This window comes from Sebastes umbrosus, chromosome 15, assembly GCF_015220745.1.
Source record: "Sebastes umbrosus isolate fSebUmb1 chromosome 15, fSebUmb1.pri, whole genome shotgun sequence".
Classification (NCBI taxonomy): Eukaryota; Metazoa; Chordata; class Actinopteri; order Perciformes; family Sebastidae; genus Sebastes; species Sebastes umbrosus.
The window spans coordinates 15,084,582-15,107,955 of NC_051283.1; the positions used below are offsets into that span (position 1 = coordinate 15,084,582).

The window sequence follows — 23,374 nt, forward strand, 5'->3', positions numbered from 1 at the left end:
CATTTTTAATTCCCAGTTGAACGTCGAAAGGAAAAAATCAAAACAACAGTTCATCAGCTATGCTTTAATAGTTAACACAGCAAGGTTAACAGCCAGCACTCCGCGTTACAATATACCTCTCGATAATCAACAGTTCATTATAGGATATACAGTTCTCGTTCAGAACGAAAGACAAAGTGCCAATACCACACGTTTCTGTCACCCTGAAACACTGACATAAAGCAGCCACAAAGCCCCACGTGTGGAAACGTCACCATAATAACTCCCATGATTACGCATCTGGAATATTTCAGGAATGTGTCGCATGCAGGCATAATACAGAGAAAAGAAGCACAACATAAAGTGAACATGACATTTTGTAAACAATACATGACTAGTCTATGGACCCTGCTTTATTTTTACAGTAGTGCAAAGCATCTTCACAGTACACATATCTTCATAAGGCTATAAGACTTCCACTTTGTATATACTGTAGGCTCACGGGGTGCAAGCAACAAATCACCTTTTAAAAGAAAAAAATAAGGGCGGACAAATCAGTAGAGGTCAACAGTTTAACCATTAACAGACAGTTTGCATTTACATGAAATTAAATAATACATTAAAATCGTGGCCTTGTTTGGACCAGACAGGATCATGTACATAAAGGTGAAGAAACAAAACAGATCTGATTGAGACGCACATGCTACAGTGACACCGATAAACGCACACCAGATGGGTGTACTACGAAGCAAGTTCGACATAGCAGGGCTTTCTTTGCGTTAGCTGGCTCGACAAAATCAGAGATAGTCGGTATCACGACGGTGGTTATCAACTGTCTCAGGCTCGGTACGTATTCCCATAAAAGGGGGCGTTTGGTGCGTCATTACGGCCGGGACACACGGAACGCGTAATCAGCGTGTGTGCATCCCGGAACCTCTTGCTTTTTATTTTATGTTAACAGGTTAGAGCAGCCACACAGCCCGAGTGGCTCGGATGCGTGTCAGCTGTGTCTCTTCTAGAGATTTGAGGTCTCGCCTGTTTTTACCGCATGTCGCACGCGGGTTACAGCAAAGATAGAGTGAAATGATCATTTGACCTTATATTGACATCATACCAGCAGCATTACTACAGTTTCAAAGTCACAGACATGAAACAAGTTAATATTTATTTTTAACTCAACACTTCCTGTTTTCATTTCAAAATAAAAGCCCTCTTGTATTTTTTTTCTGTGGACAAAATCCCTTCATTTGTTAACACAAGGCTTTTATTCTGAAATATTTACAGGACAGTGTTGTGGAAAATGCAGTGACTTGCAAGGTTCCATAAATGAATAGAGTTCCAGTTTTTAATTTTGGATTATTACTGTAATTTACAAATGAGCACAAGCTCCTTAACCTTTTTTTTTCTGTCTAGAATAAATATAAATGACATTTATAATGAAATGAAATGACCATTATGAAAGGCAAACTCTAGAAACGGCTGGCAAGCAGCAGCACAGCAGCAGAAACGCTGCCGGTTGTGGACACCACGCACGAGAGACACAGCAGTTCAGCGAGGCAGCCGTCCCGTGTTGCTCATGCGTCCAGTGTGTCCCGGCCGTTACAGTCTTCTGCACAAAATGGACCAATCGTGTGCTGCCTACTTCAGTCAAGAGGAACTGGTCGTTATGATTGATAGCATTGTAAATGAACTTTGCAGCAAATCAGAACCAAGCATAAAAATATAATCCAAAGTGGTATGTAGCTGCTGTGCCTTCATCATTCTTTTAGTGAATGGATGATATGCTGTGTAATATTTAAAGTGTTAATATTACCTGAAGCAAAAAATAATGAGAGGACGAAGACTGGAGCGGGGTAGCTCCACCAGACTACACAACTGATGCGGTTTCTATTAACAATGTTCATGTTCCCCTAAGGCTCCAGTGATGGTATTTGGGTGCAATCTATTACACTTATGACCATAGGGAATCCTATGAAAAAATTATACTGCATATGCAAGTAAACGTCATGCTGATTAATAATACAGTGAACTATTAATGTTTGCTACCTGGGATTTTATAGAAGGCTTCTTTTATAGCCAGTGTTGGCAAATAACCAGAGAACACTACAAACATATTCAGTGGTGCAATGAGAGCAAGAACAACCTGTATATGAAGCGTACAGTATTCCTGCCCAGACGTTTTGTATCACAAACTGAATGCATGTACGGCTCTGTTCGGTGGCATAACTAAAAGCGTGTTTTTACTGCATGGTACCGCTATGCTCTGCTTGGTACCATGTCCTTCCTATCAAGCCGTTTTTTCCACTGCGGATACCATCAGTGTAGATGGGATTTTAGAGGGCCATTTTTTAAAATCTGGGTTGAGTGAATTAAAAATTGCGGCCGCTAGTGACGGCAGCTTGGCTATTTACAAATAGCGGGTTTGTGCAAGATGTCCCGTGTCGCGCTAGTGACGATTCTCTCTGACCAGTCAGTGGTCTGCAGTGTTTTAACTCCACCTCCTGGTATCGAGTCAGCTCGCTTGGAACGTTGACCGAGGTGTTACCAAGAATGGAGTCGTTCTATTGGTACCATCCACAGCTTTTGCTAATGGAAACGCAAAAAATAACCGTAAATTAACCATTCTAATGTGTAACGAACTGAACTGCTTGGTGGAAACGTGCCATTACATAGTCAGTTTGCATATATAACGTATTCCCTCAGCTGAGAATCTATATCCCTCATAGAGAATATCATCAGGAAAAGCCAGCGGATCTATTCGATCTCTAAACACTCCCTCCATTTCGCAAGAATGGTGACGCCATTTCCAAAAGAGTTGATTAGTGAAAGGGTGGTGCTTTTTATAGCAGATTTTAATCCGAAACTCTAAACATAACCTCCTCCAGAGCAGGTTTGGTGTGCAGTATAAGTTACCATGGCGATCTAGCCAGGTTAAAAGAGAGCCACCTTCCTGACATTGAAAACTCTGACTTTGGGCTCAACATACCTCGTTAACCCATTAATCTCGCTTCGTAGTACACCCCTCTGGTCTCTGATTGCCTCCTCTTTGGTTTGGAGTCCTGTTCTATGAAGCCAGCTCCATAGGCCCCTCCTCCTCGCCGTCCGCCCGGTTAGCGCGAATCTCCATCAGCGTACGAGCGAAGCGCCCCCAGTCGTCAGGGTGAGTCACTGTCAGCTGTAGGAAACACCAAAGAAACACAGCAAACATGGCATTATGCGCTGGGTGGAGACAATCCTACTGTCGTGGCTTGTTATGATACAAAAGAATCATCTCCGAGGATGCAGGAACACATTTATTTATTAATGATGCCACAGTGGACGATGATGGGAAAACAACAAAAATAAGGCCGTGTTCAGACCGACCTTAGCTACTGTATATGTGAACCCCCCCAGCTTTCGTTTCTCTCAAAAGCTCTCAAAACTTGCCGCACGAAAACCCGCAGAGGGCCATGTCTGATGGTGTGATGTCACTTTGGCCGTGCGGACACTTGCTAACCTTGCGGATGCGCCGAGCATAAATCACGCTTAAACAAGCATCTGTCGGGTTAGGAATGACAAGTTGGTTGCATGGAAACTAGTGTCACCTCGTGAGTGTCGCAGGAATTACGTTCTGTCCTCAATGCTCGTGCTTTTAGCCAATGTTAGAGGTTTCCGTGGACAACTCTTGTGTTTTAATGTGGAAGTGAGATGGGAATAAACGCTGTATGGTTGAGGAGAAAAGGAGGTTTCAAGAAAAAATGTATCAAGTCTTGTTGCTCAAGTAATTTAATGTTAAACACCATTATGGGACCGATCACAAATCCTACTACTTCCTGTACTACTTCATGCCTAGCATGAACTGCACTGACCATAGGGGCTTATACCGGATGTCAAACTCGATGTTCTTTAAGCGTTTAGCTGTCGTACACTGTGGGAGTCAGAATGAGTGGGACAAAAGCTGCGGCTGCCACCCAAGCTGTCTGTAACCGCCTTGCGTGGCCAGGCTGTAATTAAACAGGAACCAGGAGGAGGGAGGTAGCCATTTTGAACCCCCCCCAACCCCCCACAGAGCGAGGCTGGCCGCAGCGGGGGGCTCCGCCAGAACATCATGTATATGGTGCCTGAGTGACTTCAGCATTAGCAGCGTTTTAACAGACTCTTAAGAAGCTCAAGTGTCAAAGAAACACTGTGGGATTTAGTGTTGTCAGACTTTAAAAAGCAGCAGGTCCAAAACATTTCCATATCATGGAGCAGCATGGTAGCCATCTGAAACACTTTTGTTTTTATAATTTGGACATTTTCCGTACAGAAAAAACACCAGTAGAGGACGAATCAAAACAAAGAAATCCCTGCTGATACATGACCTAAAACTATAATATACAGAGTAAAATAATACTGAAACAAAAGTGTTTTCCTGGAACCATCTGAAGGGTTGCTGTTGGTCTCATGCTGGCATCTCTTTTTTCACATGCTGTTCTTAGTTTTAGCTACATGGGGGGAGTTTCTAGTGAAATAAATACCCCCACCACCACCACCACCACATACACACTCCTCTTTAGAATCATAAAACCTTTCAACCCGGCTCACTTTTATTGATGACTCTTCGTTACCATTAACTCAGCTTAGCCGAGCCTCTCTCTCCAACATACCGCACAACAAAAAGATACTAAAATTAGCCCAGCGGCTAGGCTAACGCGCCCTCACATGGGGATCCTAACCAGAGGCCTCCAAACATGAGAGAACATTCAGGCACAGGCAGGGTGGTTGGCCGCTTTGTGGTGATGGCAAAGTCATGTGGAGGCCATTTTACAGGGACACGAAAGAGGGAGGGAAAGAAAATCAAACACATACATTCATGGCAATTCTGACAGTTGGGTAAACATACAGAGCTAAAAGACCTAAAATGATCGGTTGTGGTGCGTGTGGAGGTTTTACTGTGAAAAAAAAAAATGCACTTATTTCTACTCTTATAGTACATGTCTTACGCCAAAGTCAGCGGACCAAATATACATGAAACACAACAAGACCATAGTGTTATGTACTCCAAAAACTCAGCAAAATGCAAGTATATATTTGTAAAATCATGATTCAGTTAAAATGACATTTCACTATTTGTAGCCGTTTTTCTGACCACATGACTTATTTTGGTAGAATCGAGAGAGACGGAGGTATCACTGATGAGCTGTAACGTTTAATGTTTCATTTAGCAAGACCACAGGCACTCAAATCTCTCAATCTACTGTAGTACAACTTAATTGCAATGGTGCAATAAATTTTGGTCATTGTAGTTCACTCATGCTTTTGGCACCTACAGTAGGGTGTAATTAAATCTTTGATTGTTTGAAAACTAAACCCGCGAAAACCACCAGCTCCATGCATCGTAGCACTCGCAGCGATATGCAACAACGATGTACTCAGCAGATTATTTTTCACCAGGGCAAGCTGTCAAAATATTTAAGATATAAGGATTTTTTAACTGTCTCAATGTAATATTGATGCCTCTATATGACCTACATAAGCAAACAAGACCATCAGCGAGACAATAGGCTATTTCTATATAGTTGTTCTTAATGCCTGTCAAGGAGCGAGTAGTATGTTAGCTAGTTAAAAGGAAGCAAGAGGAGATTTTTCTTTACAGAATTTATTTTCTATGTTTTATTTTGTGGTTATGGCTGATACTGGGGCAGAGAAAAATAAATAAAAATTGACCGAAGAACAAAAAAAAAGCTAAAGGGTACAGTGAGCACGGGTGAAAAAAACAGTCAACCTTGGTCGGTCATTCAACAGATGGAGAGAATTGTGGGATTTGAAAGGATTCAAAGTCAATCCTGAATTGGCATTCTTCCTCCTAGACTGGTATGTAATATGTCTATTTTATTTATGAAATACATTGCCAGTATTTCCTGTAGGATTTCTTTTCAGCAGCTGGTGGGGGGGTAAAGGGTTTTGTTGTAGTGAAGGCGGTCACGGCGGGCCGGGGGCCAGGGGCAGTGCTGGGTCTTCCCTGTGTAACTGCAGCAACAGAAAGTTTTCTTATACAGGACCACCCTAGTCTGACTCACCGGATGTAGACTCACGCGGCATTCTCCTCCTTTTGCCAGGGGACCGTCGCCGCATCTTGTGCTTAGCGACACCCAAGACGATTGGGATTGGTTTAAAGAAAGAAAAGGTGAAAAGGGTTTTCACCTATACCAGAATGAAAATGTGTGGAGCCAGACCTTTCTTTAGCGAGATTAACTTTCTGTTGCTGTCGTTACGTTACACGGGTTAGACAGCCAGCCTGCTGTGACCCCCCGGTGCTGTGGTTTGCGCTGGCTGACTTTGATTTGCTACAGCTGCTAACTGAAGGCCCGTCTTTGGAGCTGCCGACTGCTTTCTTCCCGGCGAGGTACTCTCCTAGCAGTGGGGAGTGAGGAAGGGACCGTGGGGTGCGCTAGCGAGCTAATTCTTGTCTCAGTTGTGGTCCAATAATCAGTAAATTCAAATTCAGTGCCCCATATTGCTATTTTCCAAGCTACTGTAGCTGTCATATTTTGCGGGTTGTTGCTGCAAAATGTACCGGAACACTGATTGCGAGATGTGGTTTTACATGTATGAATTGGTGGCAAAAAAACGCTTGCTAAATTTTTGGCTATCGTTAATTGACTGTAACTAACGTCAGCTGCATTTGTCAAGTAAGCACCACAAAGATTTCTGTGATTATGAGCATGATGACCAACATGCACCAGGCAATTGACAGTGGTTTAGTTTGTATAAAGTTGAAAGCCTGGACCACTGAAGTGAGTAAACCTATTTATGACAAGTCTGTCTTTCAATCGCTTCCAAAACAAATGCATGTGACGCACTAGCCAGATCAAGATCTTTACGACATGGGGAGGTGGTGCTCATGGAAAACACTACCGCTTTTGTCCACAGGGAAAGAGGCCAAAATAGACACAAATTGAAATTTCCTTGCAGTTGCTTTAACATTAAACTGCATGAGAAACACCTTAGTACAACCCTATTTAAAATGTCACAGATATGGTTCTGTAATGATTAAGGCTCTACCGGAAAAAGAGGAGCGCTCACTCTGCCTGTATTTCTGGTTGCCAAAAAAGATTCTGCTCACAGACATGCAGTATGTTTCTGCTTTACAGTAAATGAAATTACACGATTACTTTCTGTACCTCTCCAGTATCGTAGATCCAGACTCGGCCTTCTGAGTCTCCCACAGCCACCTCCTTCCCCCCCGATGACCAGCGGACCCTGTTGAGGGCCGAAGCGCCCTCAATGGTCACACTGGCAGTTGGTACCTGGTGGACAACAAATTAAAGAAATGTTAAATTTTTTTTTTTTTAACAATATTGCAAACTTTTCAACCAGTCAAGGTGCAGTTTACAGTTTTCATAATTCACATTCTCAACAATGGGATGGACGTGAGGTCACAGTGACCTTGACCTTTGACCACCAAAATCTAATCAGCTCACGTACTTACGTACAGACAGACGGACAAAAAACCTGAAAACATGACAGCTTCGGCCGTGGTTGTCGCAGGTACAGCCGCATAAAAATGTCATAGCAGAGTATGCCATAAAATAAATCATATTATAGTAGAGTTATTTGTCCCTGAGGGATATTTGTTTTAACAGCCAGTAAACATGAACATAAAGATATACACATAGCAATATGCAGATAGCAACATATAGATGTACACATGGCAACATACAGATATAAACAGTACACAAAAACTTCATGTATGCATTCATTCATCCAAGGTTATTTTTCTCGACATACTATACTATGACTTTATTTAATAATTTAAACAAGTCATAGCATAGTTGTTGAAAAAATTTAAGAAAAGGTCACAATATACTATGTAAAAAAAGTTATAAAAGACAAAAGTATAGTATGCTGAAAAAAGTAAAAGAAAGTCATGTTATAGTATGTCGCAGAAAGTCATAGTATAGAATGTCAAAAAAGTGATCGTCTAATATGTCAAAAGAAGTCATAGTATAGTATGTTGAAAACAGTTTTAAAAAAGTCGTAGTTTGGTATTTCGAAAAAAGTCATAGTATATTATATCAAAAAAGTATAAACGTGAAATAGTATGTTCGAAAAATTCAAGAAATTCACAGTAAAGTATGTAGAGAAAAAAAAAATAGTCATAGTATAGTATGTCGAGAAAAGTCGTAGTATAGCATGTCGAAAAATTAAAGAAAAATTCACAATATACTATGTAAAAAGTCATGAAAAGACAAAGTATACTATGTCGATAAAAGTCATAAAAAATCGTAGTTGGTATGTCGAAAAAGCCATAGTATACTATGTCGAAAAAATCAAAAAAAGTCATAGTTTAGTATGTTGAGTAAGTAAAAAAAAAAGTCGTAGTATAGTATGTGTAAAACAGTAGAAAAAAAGTCGTAGTTTGGTATGTGGAAAAAAGACAACAAAAGTCATAGCATAGTATGTCGGAAAAAAAGTCATAGTATAGTATGTCGAAAATAGTGATAAATAAGTCATAGTTTAGTATGTTGAAAAAAAGTCAGTATAGTATGTCGAAAAGTTATATTATAGAATATCGAAAAACTTATTAAAGTCTTTAAAAAGTCATTATTTAGTATGTCAAACAAATTTTTTAAAAGGTCATATTACAGTATGTCAAAAAGTAAAAACATATCATAGTATATATCAAAAAAGCCATCTTGAAGAATGTCGAAAAAAGCCTTAAAAGTCATAAAATAGTATGTCGAAAAAAGTCATAGTGTAGTATTTAAAAGAAAGTCATAGTATAGTATGTTGAAAAAGTAAAAAAGTCATACTACAGTATGTCGAAGAAAGTCATCATATAGTATAACGAAAAAATCTTAGTATAGTATGCTGAAAAAAGTCATAAAAAAGTCATAGTATAGTATGTCAAAAAAGGCCGGAGGCATTATGTCTTCAGTTTGTCCATCTGTCCGTCCACATGTCTCTCAGTTCGTACTGTACGTCCGTAAACAACAACAGCCGGCCGCCTGTAGGCGATTGGTGTTAAAACGGTTTTGTTTTCTCGGTTACATCTGCTGTTTGAGTTTGTTTGACATTTTATATTTTCTTTGTTAGCTACGAACCATTTCCATCTAAAAAAAAACAAAATAATAAAAACAATTCTATAAAATAAATTCCTTCCAGTTCTAAACAAAATCCACTAAAATAAAGATTAACATTCACACCATGTTTCTTGGTTCTTTATCTATTTTCTTTTATTTAATGACCCTAATTGCAGTTTAAGCTATTCCCCTTGATGTTTATTGGAAAATGGGAGCATTATGCCATTATAGTCTTAATTTACACAACGAGTTTACTACATCGGAAGCACAACTTTATCCAAATACTCAAGAGGCTAGACAGACATAGCTGTAAAATCTGCAACTTCTTATTCAAATATGGACACACGCAGTGCTATTTACTGTATAATAATTGCACTCATGTTTGTTGTTGTGGTTGAGCTGTTGCTCTTTTTAGTAAACAGCAGTGCTCATGTTGCACCTTTAAAAACCTAAAACCATATGCAGCGTTTCCATAAACTGTTCCTGACATGTGGCATGGGAGTCTGACACATGTCACCAGTGGAGACAGAGGCCCTGGCATCATGTCGCCTCACACACCGAGCTTCTGCGTATTTAAAGCAGCGCTAACCACAGACTGACTGCCATTAGCCTGCTAGCTTCCACCGCTCCGCCCGAGTGGATCTGAACTGAGCGCTTTAAATTGGCTGTATATGTCTGTGTGCGTGTGCTGGAAATGAGAACCAGGCGCGCCGCACTGCTCCGTTAGTGTCGTTATGTGTGTTTTTAATATGATGGCAACAATGGACGTCTGTTGCTATTAGGCCGACTGTGTATGAGTGAATGTGTGTGCATGTGTTTGGTACATCCGTCTGTGTGTGTGTGTGAGCAAATGTTTCTCATAAAGCACATTGTTAGCCCAGTTAGGCCGTCGATAATGAACTCTTCCTCTGTCTGTGAAAAGGCTGCTGTTGAGGGAACCATGGGAAAATTGTCATCTGTGTTGCAGAGGGAAGACCCAACACTAGTGATGGGATCAGTGGAGGAGAGTGTCGGGGTTAAAACAAGAGGAGAGGGATTAGATGAGACGGATGAAACTGAGATGTAACCTGGGAGATGGGAAGTGAATTTTATACGTGGACGGTACGAAGGCGCTGCAAGAAAATGAGAAGAAGAAGAAGAGTGAAAGGGCGTTATGAGAGAGGGAGGGGGAGCATCTGTAGAGATGCAGACTTGTATTAAGGGTGAAGGCATTGTGGGTGTTGTCTCCATGGAAACCAAGAGCAAAGGAGAACGAAGGATCCTTTTATCCCTATTTTTACCTGAGTGATCAAAGGTTTGGTATCCACTCTCATATCGGAGTTGCAAAAAAGTATGGTTTTTAGACTCATGGCTGAAGATATCTTCTCACTGTGATGCAACTTGTTCTTCCTTAAAGGGATAGTTCAGCATTTTTTTTATTTATTTTATACTATATAGTGTGTGTTATATTTCATGTTGTATATAATTAAACTGAATAATAACATGATATGTCCATCAATGGCCTCAAATGCTCTCTTCTGAAAATAAATCTTGCCCCGCAGCACTGAGAAACTCAACCCCGGAGCCTGAACTTTCTCTTTTTATCATTTTTCATCTCCAGCATGGGACAGCGGACTGAGGGCTGGGGCTCTCTGCTCGTGGTCTCTAGCACATCTGTGTACTTTACTGATGGAACTGAGTGTGGGAGGCAGATGAGATGAGGTGGCGGGGTCCTGAGGTTGCCTGAACGTTGGATAGAGGTTGCAGGAATGTTAGCGGGACGTCTGGGTGGGAGCTGTCATCCAGTTTGATTTAAAGCGAGGGCTGTGGGAAACGCCCACTGGGGAATCTTGAATCGTGTGTGTGTAGGGAGGGATGTGGAGGGGATGGTGGTGGTGGTGGGGGGGGGGTTGATGGGAGGGGAAAGGCTTGGGTGTTTGGTTGTGCGGTTCGGGCTGAGGCCCAGCAACAGGCCCCGAGGACACCAAACACACACACACATACACACTCACATCAACACACAAAGAGATGACACAGAAAACACGCCCATAATGACCTATATTCACCCAGCAGCACACACACACAGACACACACACACATGCACACACCTCAGTGTCGTTGTTGAGGTTCCACAGGTCTAAGCGGCCCATGCCGTCCACGGCGGCGAAGATCGCAGGGTGCACGGGCGACCACATGACGTCATACACATAGTCGGCGTTGTCCTCGAACGAGTACAGAGGCTTGTTGTGCTGAAAAGAGAGAAAAAGACGATATCTGAGGAAGTGTGTATGGTGTGAAAAAGCACTGTCGAGAGAAAAAGAGAGAGAGAGTTAGGGATTGCAGAAGATGACAGAGTGGAGATAGAAAGACGAGAGAGAGAGAGAGAGAGCGCGAGAGAGAAGGAATGGAGAGAGGGAGTGAGTGAGCTTCAGACAGAGTGGCGCTGCCTCAGCCTTGGGGCCTGTCTGGGTGCAGAGCCTAATTAAAAAGCCTAGCACATTCACACAGCACCATAAAACCGCTGGGAGAGATGAAAGGGAGGGCCCCTCCACAAGGTGTACTGTAACCTCAACACAACAGCTGTCTGAGAGAGAGAGATGGGAAGAGATGGAAATGGGAGGAAAAGAAGGGGTGGACAATGGACGGAGGATAGGATGTGTGTGTGTGTGTGTGTGTGTGTGTGTGGGTGTGTGTGTGTGCGTGTGTATAGAGCCGAGCCATAATGGATTTTTTAGGCCTTCACCGATATCAATATTTGAGAGTAAAAAAAAAAAAGCTGATAATGATCATCTTTTAACAATAAAGAAATGTTATTAAAGAACTGTGTCCAAGACGTGTACTGAAATAAAACAAACTTGTCAGTGCTCTCTGGTGGACAAACTATTTAATGGTGACAGTGTTTCTAAATTGTCTACAAACATACGTTTGGCATTACTTTATTAGTTTCTTGTTACTTATTGGCGAAACTATGCACCGATACCGATATATCTGTGATTAGTTAACAACGGACGATAATATCGATGCAGCCGGTTCATCGATGTGTTTATGAAGTTATGGAGGCCAAATGTCCTTAAAGGCAGAGCCGGATGACAACAAAATCCTTAAAGTAGGTTAGAATATTTAGGTTATGGTCAGACATTAGGGAACAAACGTAGTGAGTAAAGGAAGTGTACTAAAAGTGTGTGCACATTATCGTAGAAATAAAGCTTTTGCACGAACACCCTCCATTATTGTGTTCGTGTTTTTTTTCTTTTTCTGGGAACTTTGAACTTTGACCTCAAACCACATTGACTTTTGAGCGCAGCCAATAGCTGAAGGCTACTGCTTGTGCTGCAATTAAAGATGGAGGATAAATCAAATCAAATAAAGTGTGGGAATGTGGCTCTATGTGTGTGTGTGTGGTTGTGCGTGCGTGCGTGTGCATGTGCGTGTGCGTGTACGGCTGTTAGGATTCCAGAGGCTCACAAACTGCATTCCTGACAGGTAGAGTGGGAGGGGTGGAAGAGAGGAGACAGGTTGGCTGGAAGAGCAAATGAAGGAATGTAGTCTCTCCCTCTTTCTCTCTCTCCTCCTCCTCCTCTTGTTCCTTCTCTTTCTCTCCATCACCTTTACTCTCTCACTCCACAGTTGTTCTGAAAGGCTGTGAGACCTGCAGACAGATAGCAGTGTGCACACTCTCACACACTCTCACACACACACACACAAACACACAAACAAACAGAGCCGAGCCAATTTCAAGCCTCGATTGAACCTGTTTTCCAGCCGGCGGGGTGACAGCAGAGGTCACTTTTCTCCATCTCACAGTTTCAGCATTCGATCAGCTGAGCGATTCCTGTTTATGTTCTCTCTCTTGTTTTAGTCTGTCCGTCCCCAGTTTACTTTGTAACCACACTCTTTAACTCATCCTGTAGCTCTTATAGTTCACATTACCAAATTGTGTTTAAAACGTCATTGTATTTTGATAAACTGCCTCGCTGAATAATGCCTCTTAATCAGTTCATTTTGTTAACCAAAACTATGTTCGTCAAAAACCTTTTTTGCATGACTAATACAAGACAATGACGAGACGGCGCCGACGTCATTAAACACTGCCGGTGATGATATCAATATGCAATATTGTTGATGAAAGCAGATGAGACTAAAATGTAGTTTAACAAATAAAAACTTTGACAAAATCTCTCTTCATTTTCATTGCCATAAAGAGAGGAGACTAAATGTTAAAGATAGATTTTCAATGCAGAAGTTCTATTTCCTGTGCTACGTGCTCCATATCCTGACTACACCAGCAGAATACAATGAGCGCAGTCAGGAGGACTCAGAGTAACTTACTTACTTAAATTAAAGTTAACAATGACAACAACTGAGTTTGGGAAAAAAGGAATAAGGTGATATTTTGGCTTGACTAGATTGACTGAAATCAATATAATCTGATGACTCAAAAAAGACTAAAATGTCAACTATTTTCATTAACTAAAACTATACTAAATATCTATGGTTTTCTTTGTCGTACACTAAAATGCCCAGACTTTTAGTCAACTAAAAAAAAGACTAAAACAGGACAAGGTTGAGGATGATAAATATAACAATAAAAAACAAATAAATATGATAAAAACTAACAAGGACATCTGACACAGGACTAAGACTAAATCAAAAAATAGCTGACATAATTAACAGTACTCTTAATATAATTTCAAGCTATCGTTCTTAAATATGTCCTTTTGGCCATGCACAACATCACATTAGAGATGAGATGAATAAAGTCCTATTATTCAAAGTATAAACTACTATTTTGCTGTAAACTGTCCATAATCTACCCATCTTAAAGAAGGTGATTTGGGTAAATAATCTGTGGCAACAAGTCTTAAAACTAATCTTAAAATTAAGCTTAATCCTTGTGGCGCCGTGCGTGAAGTAAACGGTTGTCATTATCTTTCCTGTGCCGAGAGGCTGTGGAGCTTCTAGCACGTTTGAACTGGAAAACCATCACTGAAAACTGATATTTAACATCACAGTGCAGTGCCAAGTTTAGAAAAGGGATGGATGCAAGTTAAGTTAAGCATTTAATACTTTAGATACTGATGCTAAAATCTACGTCAGCATGCGTCTTCTGACCTTGCCGGAAAAAAAACTAATAAAATCCCACAGAAATTACACAACCTATAAATAACTTTTCAGGACTATAATCAACACTTTTAAAATGTCACCAAGCCTTTGAGTCTTACAGAAAACCTTTCATCACTTGGACTTTCAAAGGGATCCAAACCATCGCATCTCTGCAGCAGCCAGAGTTGTATAATTACACTGCTTCCATCCTGGCTGCATCACAAACATCACACTGGCTTGATAGCTTCACGCCAGATTTCATAACCACACACACACTGAGGGGACGGAGAAGGTGTCCTCAAATTAGAAAATGTTTCACAAAACGGTGCTGAAAAAGACAAAAGAAAAGCAAGAGTACAGTTTCATTTTCAGCACACAGACACTCGTTAACAAATCACATGAACTGACTGTGATGTGGGCCTTTAATTAACTTCTTAAGAAGAGCAAAAGTGGAATGATTATGCTCCAGCCAATCACTTAGTAGAAGCTGGTTTTCGGGGTCAAGAGAGCAAGACGGTTCAAGTTATGCACAATCATAAGCCCACTCCCAGCTGTTGCGACGTCTTCACACTCTGGTCGACTCCGAATGTTTTCACTAACCGCAATATTTGCACCGCCGTGTGTGAAAACATCAGCAGACTTCTGTGCGACGGCCCTCTGAACTGTGAGGGAAAACGTGAATGCAAAGAGAATTCACTGCAAGCATGTATGTGTGTGTGTGTTGCAACAGTTGGGTTGAAGGCAAACCTCGGGGGGATTTTAGGTAAGCAAAGGCAGCTTGCTTAAGGTGCATGTGAGGCATGTGTGGTGTGTCTATATTTGCACTCACACACACATGTACACACACAGTCAGGTATTCCGCCTGCCCACACACAAATATGGGTTATGTGGGATAAGAGACAGACACGCATTCCTGCGGTGCCCCTCAAAGGAAAGGGAATTCCCAAATCCTGAAAAATAACACACTCTTCTGATGAAAATCCGCAGAAATGTTTTAATATGTGTCACGGGACCCTTCGCACAAGACTTATGGACTAGCTGCATGCAAACATGAGCTAAAACTCATCAGAGTGCTTTACTGCCTGTCACAGTCGAGTATGAAAGCTGTAACTGGATCTTGCATAAAGCTGAAGGTATTATGCAATATGCATTATGTATTTTCCCTCATATAGAATAGGTCTCTCTTTGATTTATGGCTGTGTTTGCTGTTTGACGCCCTGCTCGTGTTGAGATCTCTGTCCTTCAACGTTAGCATCACCTCCGCTATTAACCGTGAACATTGTTTTTGTCTTTAAAATGCCTCCAGGCCCTTTTCCTCTCACACTCTTCTATCCATTTTCCTCACCGTTTAGCATTTTGACCGTCGTCATCTTGGCTTTTTGCAACCAGAAGTGACACGAGAGGATGGATATAAGTACAACCGAACGCCGAATAAGACATCTTTAGGCGACCAAAATGTTACAATTAACTGTCATGAACTGAAAACACGCGGTGAAAGGGTTAAAGTTGTAAAATGAAAACACGGACAACTCCCAGACCGGACAACGCTGTGGTAGCGACCTGTCAATCACAAGGTAGCCACACCCTAAATATGCTGCTTTATGGTCTATTTGACTCTAAATAGGACCATAATTTACTAAATGAACATCATGCTGTATTGAAGAAGACTTGGAACTAGCGATTGAGACCATAAACTCATGTTTACAATGTTTACTGAGGTAATAAATCAAGTGAGAAGTAGGGTCATTTCTTCATAGACTTCTTTTTGCAACCAGAGGAGTCGCCCCCTGCTGGCTGTTAGAAAGAATGCAAGTTTAAAGCACTTCCGCATTGGCTTCACTTCTCAGACCCCGGATGTAGCCCACTGTTTCCACCTATGACAAACGTCATTCTTAACATCCTACCTTCTTCAATATCCCACTTTCTTCTTTATTCTTACAAATTCTTCCTCATTTCTAATCTACATGAATTTAACAATGAAACACCTCGGTTTATAATCCTGAGTTTCTTCTCTTGTGCAGTATCTCAAATGTACCCGAGTGCACTCCTCTGCATCTCACAACCACCACAAAAGTGTCTTTGAATGTATTAGCTAACTTTTCTATTCTCCAACACTCACTTTGACAGAAACAGTGACAGTTTGCTTTTTACTGCCACTGAACTGCTGCCAAATGGAATTCATCACATCGGTTTGAAAGGAGAACAAAATGCCCTGAGTGGACGAGGTCACTCAAATACCAGCGAGAGGAGGAGCGCCCACCTTTAGAGCGTGTCTGTGTTAGACTCACTGAGAGCACCGCGGGGAATCGAACTCGCTGAGGCGCACAATATCTAAGATCTGATGAAGACCGGCCGGTATGGGAAAATGATCTGATTTAACTATTAGGGTTAACACAGTGTCACAGTGAAAGATTTCTGCATGAGCTCTGTGTGCAATTTTTTGAACAATAATCAGCAGCTATTAGTAAATAGCTTCACAGCCTCACAGGCATACCTTCCCCTGATGTTGTGAAGACATCCAGCCTTCTCCTGCAGTATTGACTGTACACCGTTTCAGTACCATCTATAAAACTACAGCATTGTTCTTACTGAAGGCAGCGCATAAACTGGGAGGAAACTGAGTGACAAGTGCAGCTTGTCAAAGTATCAATATCAGCCACAGAGACACACAAGTAGTAGGTGAAAGACAGAGTAGCAAGTAGCTCACCTATAGTACTCAGCTTTTCCCCTTACTCACAAGTTCAATCTCATTCTCAACTCTCTCACAGTTTCCCTCTCTCTCTCTGCAACTTATTGGAGTCCACAATCAACCCCCCACACATCCCATCTCTCTCTTCCTCTCCTGCACACACACAAAAACACACCCACAAACACACACACACACACACACACACACCATACCTTGGTGCTCCAGAGTTTGACGGTCCAGTCGAAGGAGGATGTGATGAAGAGGTGGGAAAAGTCGACGGTGCCCACTGCGCTGTGACAGCTGATGCCCGTCACCGGCCCCTGGTGGCCCTCAAACATCTCACAGATACCCGCCTTGCTGCGGAGTGAGGACACAAACGTACGTAACTACACTATTCAGCTCTACAAGGTTTTAGTGGCCTTAAATTGTTTAAATACAAAGCAGTGAAGTGGTTTGTGTCGTACTGAAATTAATTTACAGCACAGTAAGAGAGTTTTGATGAAAAGTGAAAAAAATAAATGGGAAAATCGTCAATTAATTTTTTCTAAAACAATTCTAATATTACTTGTAATTCTTAGACCTTTACTTATTTGTTTCGTTATCTTTCTAAATGTCCTTTTTTTGAAAAATTGTTTTACTGTAATTCTAGATTATCCAAGCATATAAATTGGGACTGCATTAAGACATAAAACACCAATCCAAACACACATAAATGATCCAGCAAAGATTTATCTGTGGTGTTTTCTTCGTGTGTGTGTCCACCAACCTGCCATGTCTGGACGCAGTGTACACAGTGCCCTCCTCACTCCCGACCACATAGTTGTTAACGTCTCCCGTGGGAAATGCCATGCCTGTCACCGCCACGGGTTTGGATTTATTGTACACCAGTTCCATGGTCTCCTACAGAACACACACACACACAGAAAAGGAGCACTAATGTGAGCCTATATACACACATTCAAAAGACACAAACATGTCAATACACATCTATCAACAGTTATAGAAAACACATGTTGAATTCCAGATGCATGAAAAACTCATTTTATTGTGTCAGGTGATGAGTGTGTTGTGTACCTGTGGCTGGGAAAGCATGTCCAGACTCCAGGAGCACATCCTGCCGTCTGTAGACACCGTGATCAGGTTGTTGGCGTTCTGGGTGCCGACCACGTTCACGCAGTACACTGGGTGCTACACGCACAAAGAGATAAAGACACATAGGCACATAAATGAGATGGGTGAGGATACACACTTGCACAATAGAATAGATTGATAATCGATTAATCGGCTTGTACCTTACCTCAACTGTAATACAACAACAATCCCCACTAAAATACTTGTTATTCTGCTGCACATTGTGATCACTCTTCTTATTTATACTATTCTTGCATTTATATTTAGAGATCCCACTTCTCTTTTTTTTTTATTAATTTACACTGTGGTTAAATATCATATTCTCATTTCTTATTTGTATTATTTATTTATATTTTTCTACATATATTGTGTGTTATATATTATATAATTATGTACATTATTTACATGTTACATACATCTTTATTTCCATTATTCTTATATGTCTTTATGCTTTTATATAGGAGCAACTGTAACATCCCAATTTACCCCGAGGATCAATAAAGTATGTCTGATTCTGAATCACAAATCCTTTATAGCCTCATTGATTAAAGGCATTTAATATTTCTGCACATTTGTGATTTCATGAAATAAATATTTGGATAATTCCTTACTGCAGTAGGCTGTCAGGACATAACATGTTTCAATAATTTGATATGCTAATATTAATAAAATTAGATTTTAAACAAGGTCCTGAAATGATAATGTAATTTGACCCTTAAGCACATGACATCATGAGATACTTTGTACGGATGCAGAAGGCTCGCATGCCAGTGTGCAGTCGTTCCTTACGACAGGAGTGTGTGAAATCATTATGTCATTACTGGGAAGTAATTGATTTGTGTACTGGGCAGCACAAAGAATCCATTCAGCAATCAGCACCATGCTAGCTGGCCGGACTCACTGACAGGAGAGAACGAGAGCGAGTTTAAAGCTGCAGCATGGGTGACGTGTAACAGAGTGTGTGTGTGTGTGTGTGTGTGTGTGTGTACATGCCTTCTGTAGCTGTGATTATAAACGGCCGCGGGTCTTAAGATATTGCTGATGTATATTGGTCAGTAATTTGTCGAGGGTCAGTGAGTTCACTGGAGCGTCAAAACTGTCCTTTCAGTTATGTCTACAATTTGACTGATCCAGTCAAGAGCGTGTGTGCGTGCGTGTGTGTGAGTGTGTTTCTATTGCGAAAATAATCAATCTCAAAGCTGCAGGGTTATCATGTAAAAAAATGTAATGCTGCAGTTATGTGATAGAATTTAATAAATATACTTCAGGATGTTTTTATGACGCATTTTAAAATCTTTACCTCTCCTCTGGAATGCTCCCTCTGAATCATTTTGCATTATTGTTTTATGTAACTAATTAAAACACAACGGGGTGCTTTTTCATTTAGGTCAGAGCTTATTTCACCAGGGCTGCAGCTAACAATTATTTTCATCATTGATTGAAACTTTTTCATCATTATTTTCTTCGTCATAATTTTCCCAGGACCCATGGTGACTTCTTAAAATAGCACATATTGTCTGCCTAACAGTCCAAAATCAACGTAATCGACAAAATCCAATGATATTCAACTTATTATCGTATAAAACAGGGAAAATGTGGACATTTTCACCTTTTAGGAGCCCTAACTAGCAAATAACTGTCTGATGAATAAGTTAATTGATTAACTGATTATCAAAAAAAACAGCTTGTAAAACATTAATTAAGAGCTTGAAAACTAAGTACTTTGTAAATATGTCGAAACTAAAAATATCAGCTGAACAATATCACGATAGCGATGTTTTGAGTCAAAGTGTGTTGTGCTGGACAGTATGTCTTACAGTGTGAGCAGCAGCAGACAGAGGAGTCCTCTGGACGGGGGTCCGTCGGTGACTGCGGTTGTCCCACAGGACGATCTGTCCCGAGTAAGTCCCCCCCACCACCAGGTTGGGATGAAACCTGGCAAAGCCCACAGATACTACAGGAGACTGAGGAAAGAGGAGAGGAGAGGATGAGATATGAGATTATTCTGGTGTGAAGTTATTTTATGGGAACATTTCTGATATAGCATGAACTGACAGACTGATAGAAATGGTTTGGTGAGATGAAATGTGGAGATAAAACGGCAGACAGTGAGAAAAGAGCAAAAACAAAGAAAGATATGAAGCGAAAACGGTAACGCTAGACGGAGCGTGAGAGAGAACGAGTGATCAAGGCATCGTGATGGGTGGCAGACATCGGGAGATAGACGGAGATGATGAGTTTGGCTACGGTGAGGGTCCGCTGAGGAGAGGAGAGAGGGGTGACGCTGGGGCGGAGACCAGACAAAGAGGGGAATTGTAGTCCTCTTTCCCCCAGCCGTTTCGCATTACAGCATCAAAACCCCAGCAGCCACTGGAGCGCACACTGTAGCCTCCATCATGACAAGCGCACCCTTGAACTCCCTCCCTCCCCAATGGCGTGTTTATTGAGTCTTGGTTCCTCTTCAGTGCTCGTCCCATAAGGGCTTCTGCGTGTAGCGGCTAGCCTTCCCTGACCCAAAGCCACTGAAGCATCTGTGCTGTGGAGTTATGAGAAAATGTTTCAGCATCGTATCGCTACAGGAGGGTTAGCGGTGTTATGCATTGGCAAATTCATCCCTCCATCCATCCATCTAGGAAAGCTGCATAATCATAATTTACAGGCAAGACAGGGCCAAGAGAGCATTAAACAAGAAGCTCACAGACACACATCACAATTCAAAACAGTGAAACTAGAAAAACATGCAGGGTGTATTTCGCAAAAGCATCGTTGCCTAATACGGTCGTAGATTTTGTTGGAAGAACCGTCGTTGACAGTTTTAGTGTTCCAGAAAACGGTACGTCAGACGTGTAGTTGTTGGAACAACAGCTCTGAGACGGTGTTGGGAGGCAAAGCTCGCCATTAATTATCAGAATCCTCCCAAATTAATCACTTTATTAATAAGGCAATGTTTACAAGATTTATGTGAATACATTGACAATATTACAATATATTATACAATCATTACAAATGTTGCAAATGGTTGGTGGCCTAAAGCCTGATGATACTTCTACTTAGAATTGGTGGTTTAATAGACAGTAAGATTACGATGAATATGATTTTAAGAATTCAAATAAAAAGGAAATTAATATAATATAAAAAATATTGTACAATATACAATTAATTTAATGAACTCTTTAGTCATCCTAAGAAACAATTTTGGTTTACATGAATCCCTTCATAGGATTGACCCCTCTAAAACACACTGACATTGATGAATGTATATAGAATATTAGTGGACAAACATTATAGTTAGGGCTGTCAATCAATTAAAATATCGTGATTAATCGTTTGATTGTTCATTGTTAATCGCGATTAATTGCAAATTTGTATCTGTTCAAAATGTACCTTAAATGGAGGAGTGTCAAGTATTTAATACTCTTATCAACATGGGAGTGGGCAAATTTGCTGCTTTATGCAAATGGATGTATATATTTATTATTGGAAATCAATTAACAACACAAAAGAATGACGATGATGATGGTTGGTACCAATGGATTCCTTAGATTTTCTAGTTTCCCTATGATGCCAGTGTCTTCATCTAGCTTTAAAATTGAGCCCACTCTAACCTTAAAACTGCACGTTGTGGTAATGCATTAAAGAAATTAGTGGCACTAAAACAAATTTGCGTTAACGCATTATTATTGCTTGTCCTTTGACAGCCTTAAATTATAGTATATTAATAAACTGCTGAGGCTGCGAATTGTCTAACTGAGGCTTCGTTAACTTTAATTTACACAACATACAATGTGCAACTGCAATGTGTTCATCATGGCAGTTTAGGGGAGCAGTTGTTACTCGATAGGTATGAAATCTAACAATGGGAGTTCATGTTTAGGAAAAGCATCGTCTCTATTTTTTATTTCTCTCCCTCGCGCTCTCCCTCTCTCTCCGTCCCCGCCACCACGCCATGTGTGAAGCGGCCAACTCCAAACCCCAGTTCGTTTTGAAAGGAGACTGGAAAACAAACCAGAGGAAAAGAAAACACTGCACACTCGTTCTCTCTCTTTTTTGTTTCTTCTGAGGAGTCACGGCTTCCAGACGAATTTCTCGGGAGTCGCCTCAGATGTCAAGGCTCAAAATAAACTGAACTTTGGTGGTAAAAATAAAGTCCCTCATCCGCCAGCAAGGAGGCACCCTCTGAAAAGTTTATTTACACGGTCAGATAAAAAAGGATCGGGAATTTAGGTTTATCATTTAGGTTTATTAGCACGTATTAAGACACGGTTTGATGCCCATAAGATATTATTCACATTACAATTGGTGTAAGTTGCTTTGCCAGATTTATTTTATTTGTAATGTGTGCAGTAAAGTACCCATTAAAAAACATTAAATAACAATCTAATCTAGAAGAAGTATACAAGCACAATTGCAATTGTTGTACCCTTTTTTCCTAATTTAATTTGGACAATTTATTGACCAAAAGTCCAAAAAGTATGGCAAGAAGGTTTTTAACAGTAAAACTACTTCAGGCTGAATGGCAAGACAACATGGATGAGTCTGACTTCAACTTGACCCCTTTTAATATCCAAGAGTTTTGGTATGACCTTTACACTCTGTGGTTGTCTGACAGGCTGTCTGAGGTCTATCCCCCCTCCATCAGACTCCATCAGTGGGCTAATGAACCCAAGTCCTGTCCTCTCTGTGCATAAACACACACATATCCACTAAATAGGTATACACACACACAGACACACACACACACATGCACAAGACTCCACCACCACAACCATTTATCAGTCTTCAAAAAGTAGGGGCACTCTAAACGATATTTAGCGTCTGGAAGAGACAAGAAAGAAGAGTGAAGGAAGCATAAACAATGTCTAAATAGCTAAATGTTTCTTGATTCTGACTTCTTCTATAAAAGAATAGTTTGACATTTTGGGGAATTCGCTTATTGAGTTGGATGAGAAGATTGATACCACTTCCATGTGTGTCCATTAAATAAAAGGCTAGTGCCAACAGCTTGGCTTAAAAACAACAGCTCTGGTAGAGCAGGCGCCCCATGCGCTAATGCTCGGGTTCGAATCCGGCCCACGACCCTTTGCTGCATGTCGTCCCCTCTCTCTCTCCCCGTTTTCTGTCTATCTTCAGCTGTACTATCTAATAAAAGGCAAAAAGCCCAAAAATGAATCTTTAAAAAAACAAGCAACAGCTCTAAAGCCTGGCTAGTTATTTCCCCATTTCCAACTCCTTTAATACTGTATTTTTCCTCCATCTTTATCTGTTGAAGCTTATCTTTATTCCAAAAGCGATAGAAACCATAAGACTGCTATAAAAGTGTCATTTGTAATTTAAGGTTTAAATGAGAAATCCTAGTCTATGTTGTACTCCAGATTGTTCTAATTTAACAGTACTTCACATATATGAATATTATCTTTAAACTCACTGCAGAGACCTTCCTCTCTTT

General features: G+C 40.8%; 1 protein-coding gene across 27 annotated transcripts in view; it reads right to left on the reverse strand.

Moving 5' to 3' along the window:
- Window positions 1-49: 49 nt before the first annotated feature.
- Window positions 50-23,374, reverse strand: part of LOC119502749 (cytoplasmic dynein 1 intermediate chain 1) — a 65,904-nt gene continuing 42,579 nt past the window's right edge. For all 27 annotated transcript variants that reach the window (XM_037793936.1, XM_037793927.1, XM_037793944.1 and 24 more), the window contains 7 exons: window positions 19,746-19,892; window positions 17,872-17,985; window positions 17,564-17,697; window positions 17,010-17,154; window positions 11,114-11,254; window positions 7,125-7,250; window positions 50-3,154 (listed from right to left, as the gene is read on the reverse strand). In XM_037793936.1, the coding sequence (XP_037649864.1) occupies window positions 3,044-3,154; window positions 7,125-7,250; window positions 11,114-11,254; window positions 17,010-17,154; window positions 17,564-17,697; window positions 17,872-17,985; window positions 19,746-19,892 (918 nt within the window). In that variant the 3' untranslated portion in view covers window positions 50-3,043. The remainder of the gene's footprint in view (window positions 3,155-7,124; window positions 7,251-11,113; window positions 11,255-17,009; window positions 17,155-17,563; window positions 17,698-17,871; window positions 17,986-19,745; window positions 19,893-23,374) is intronic.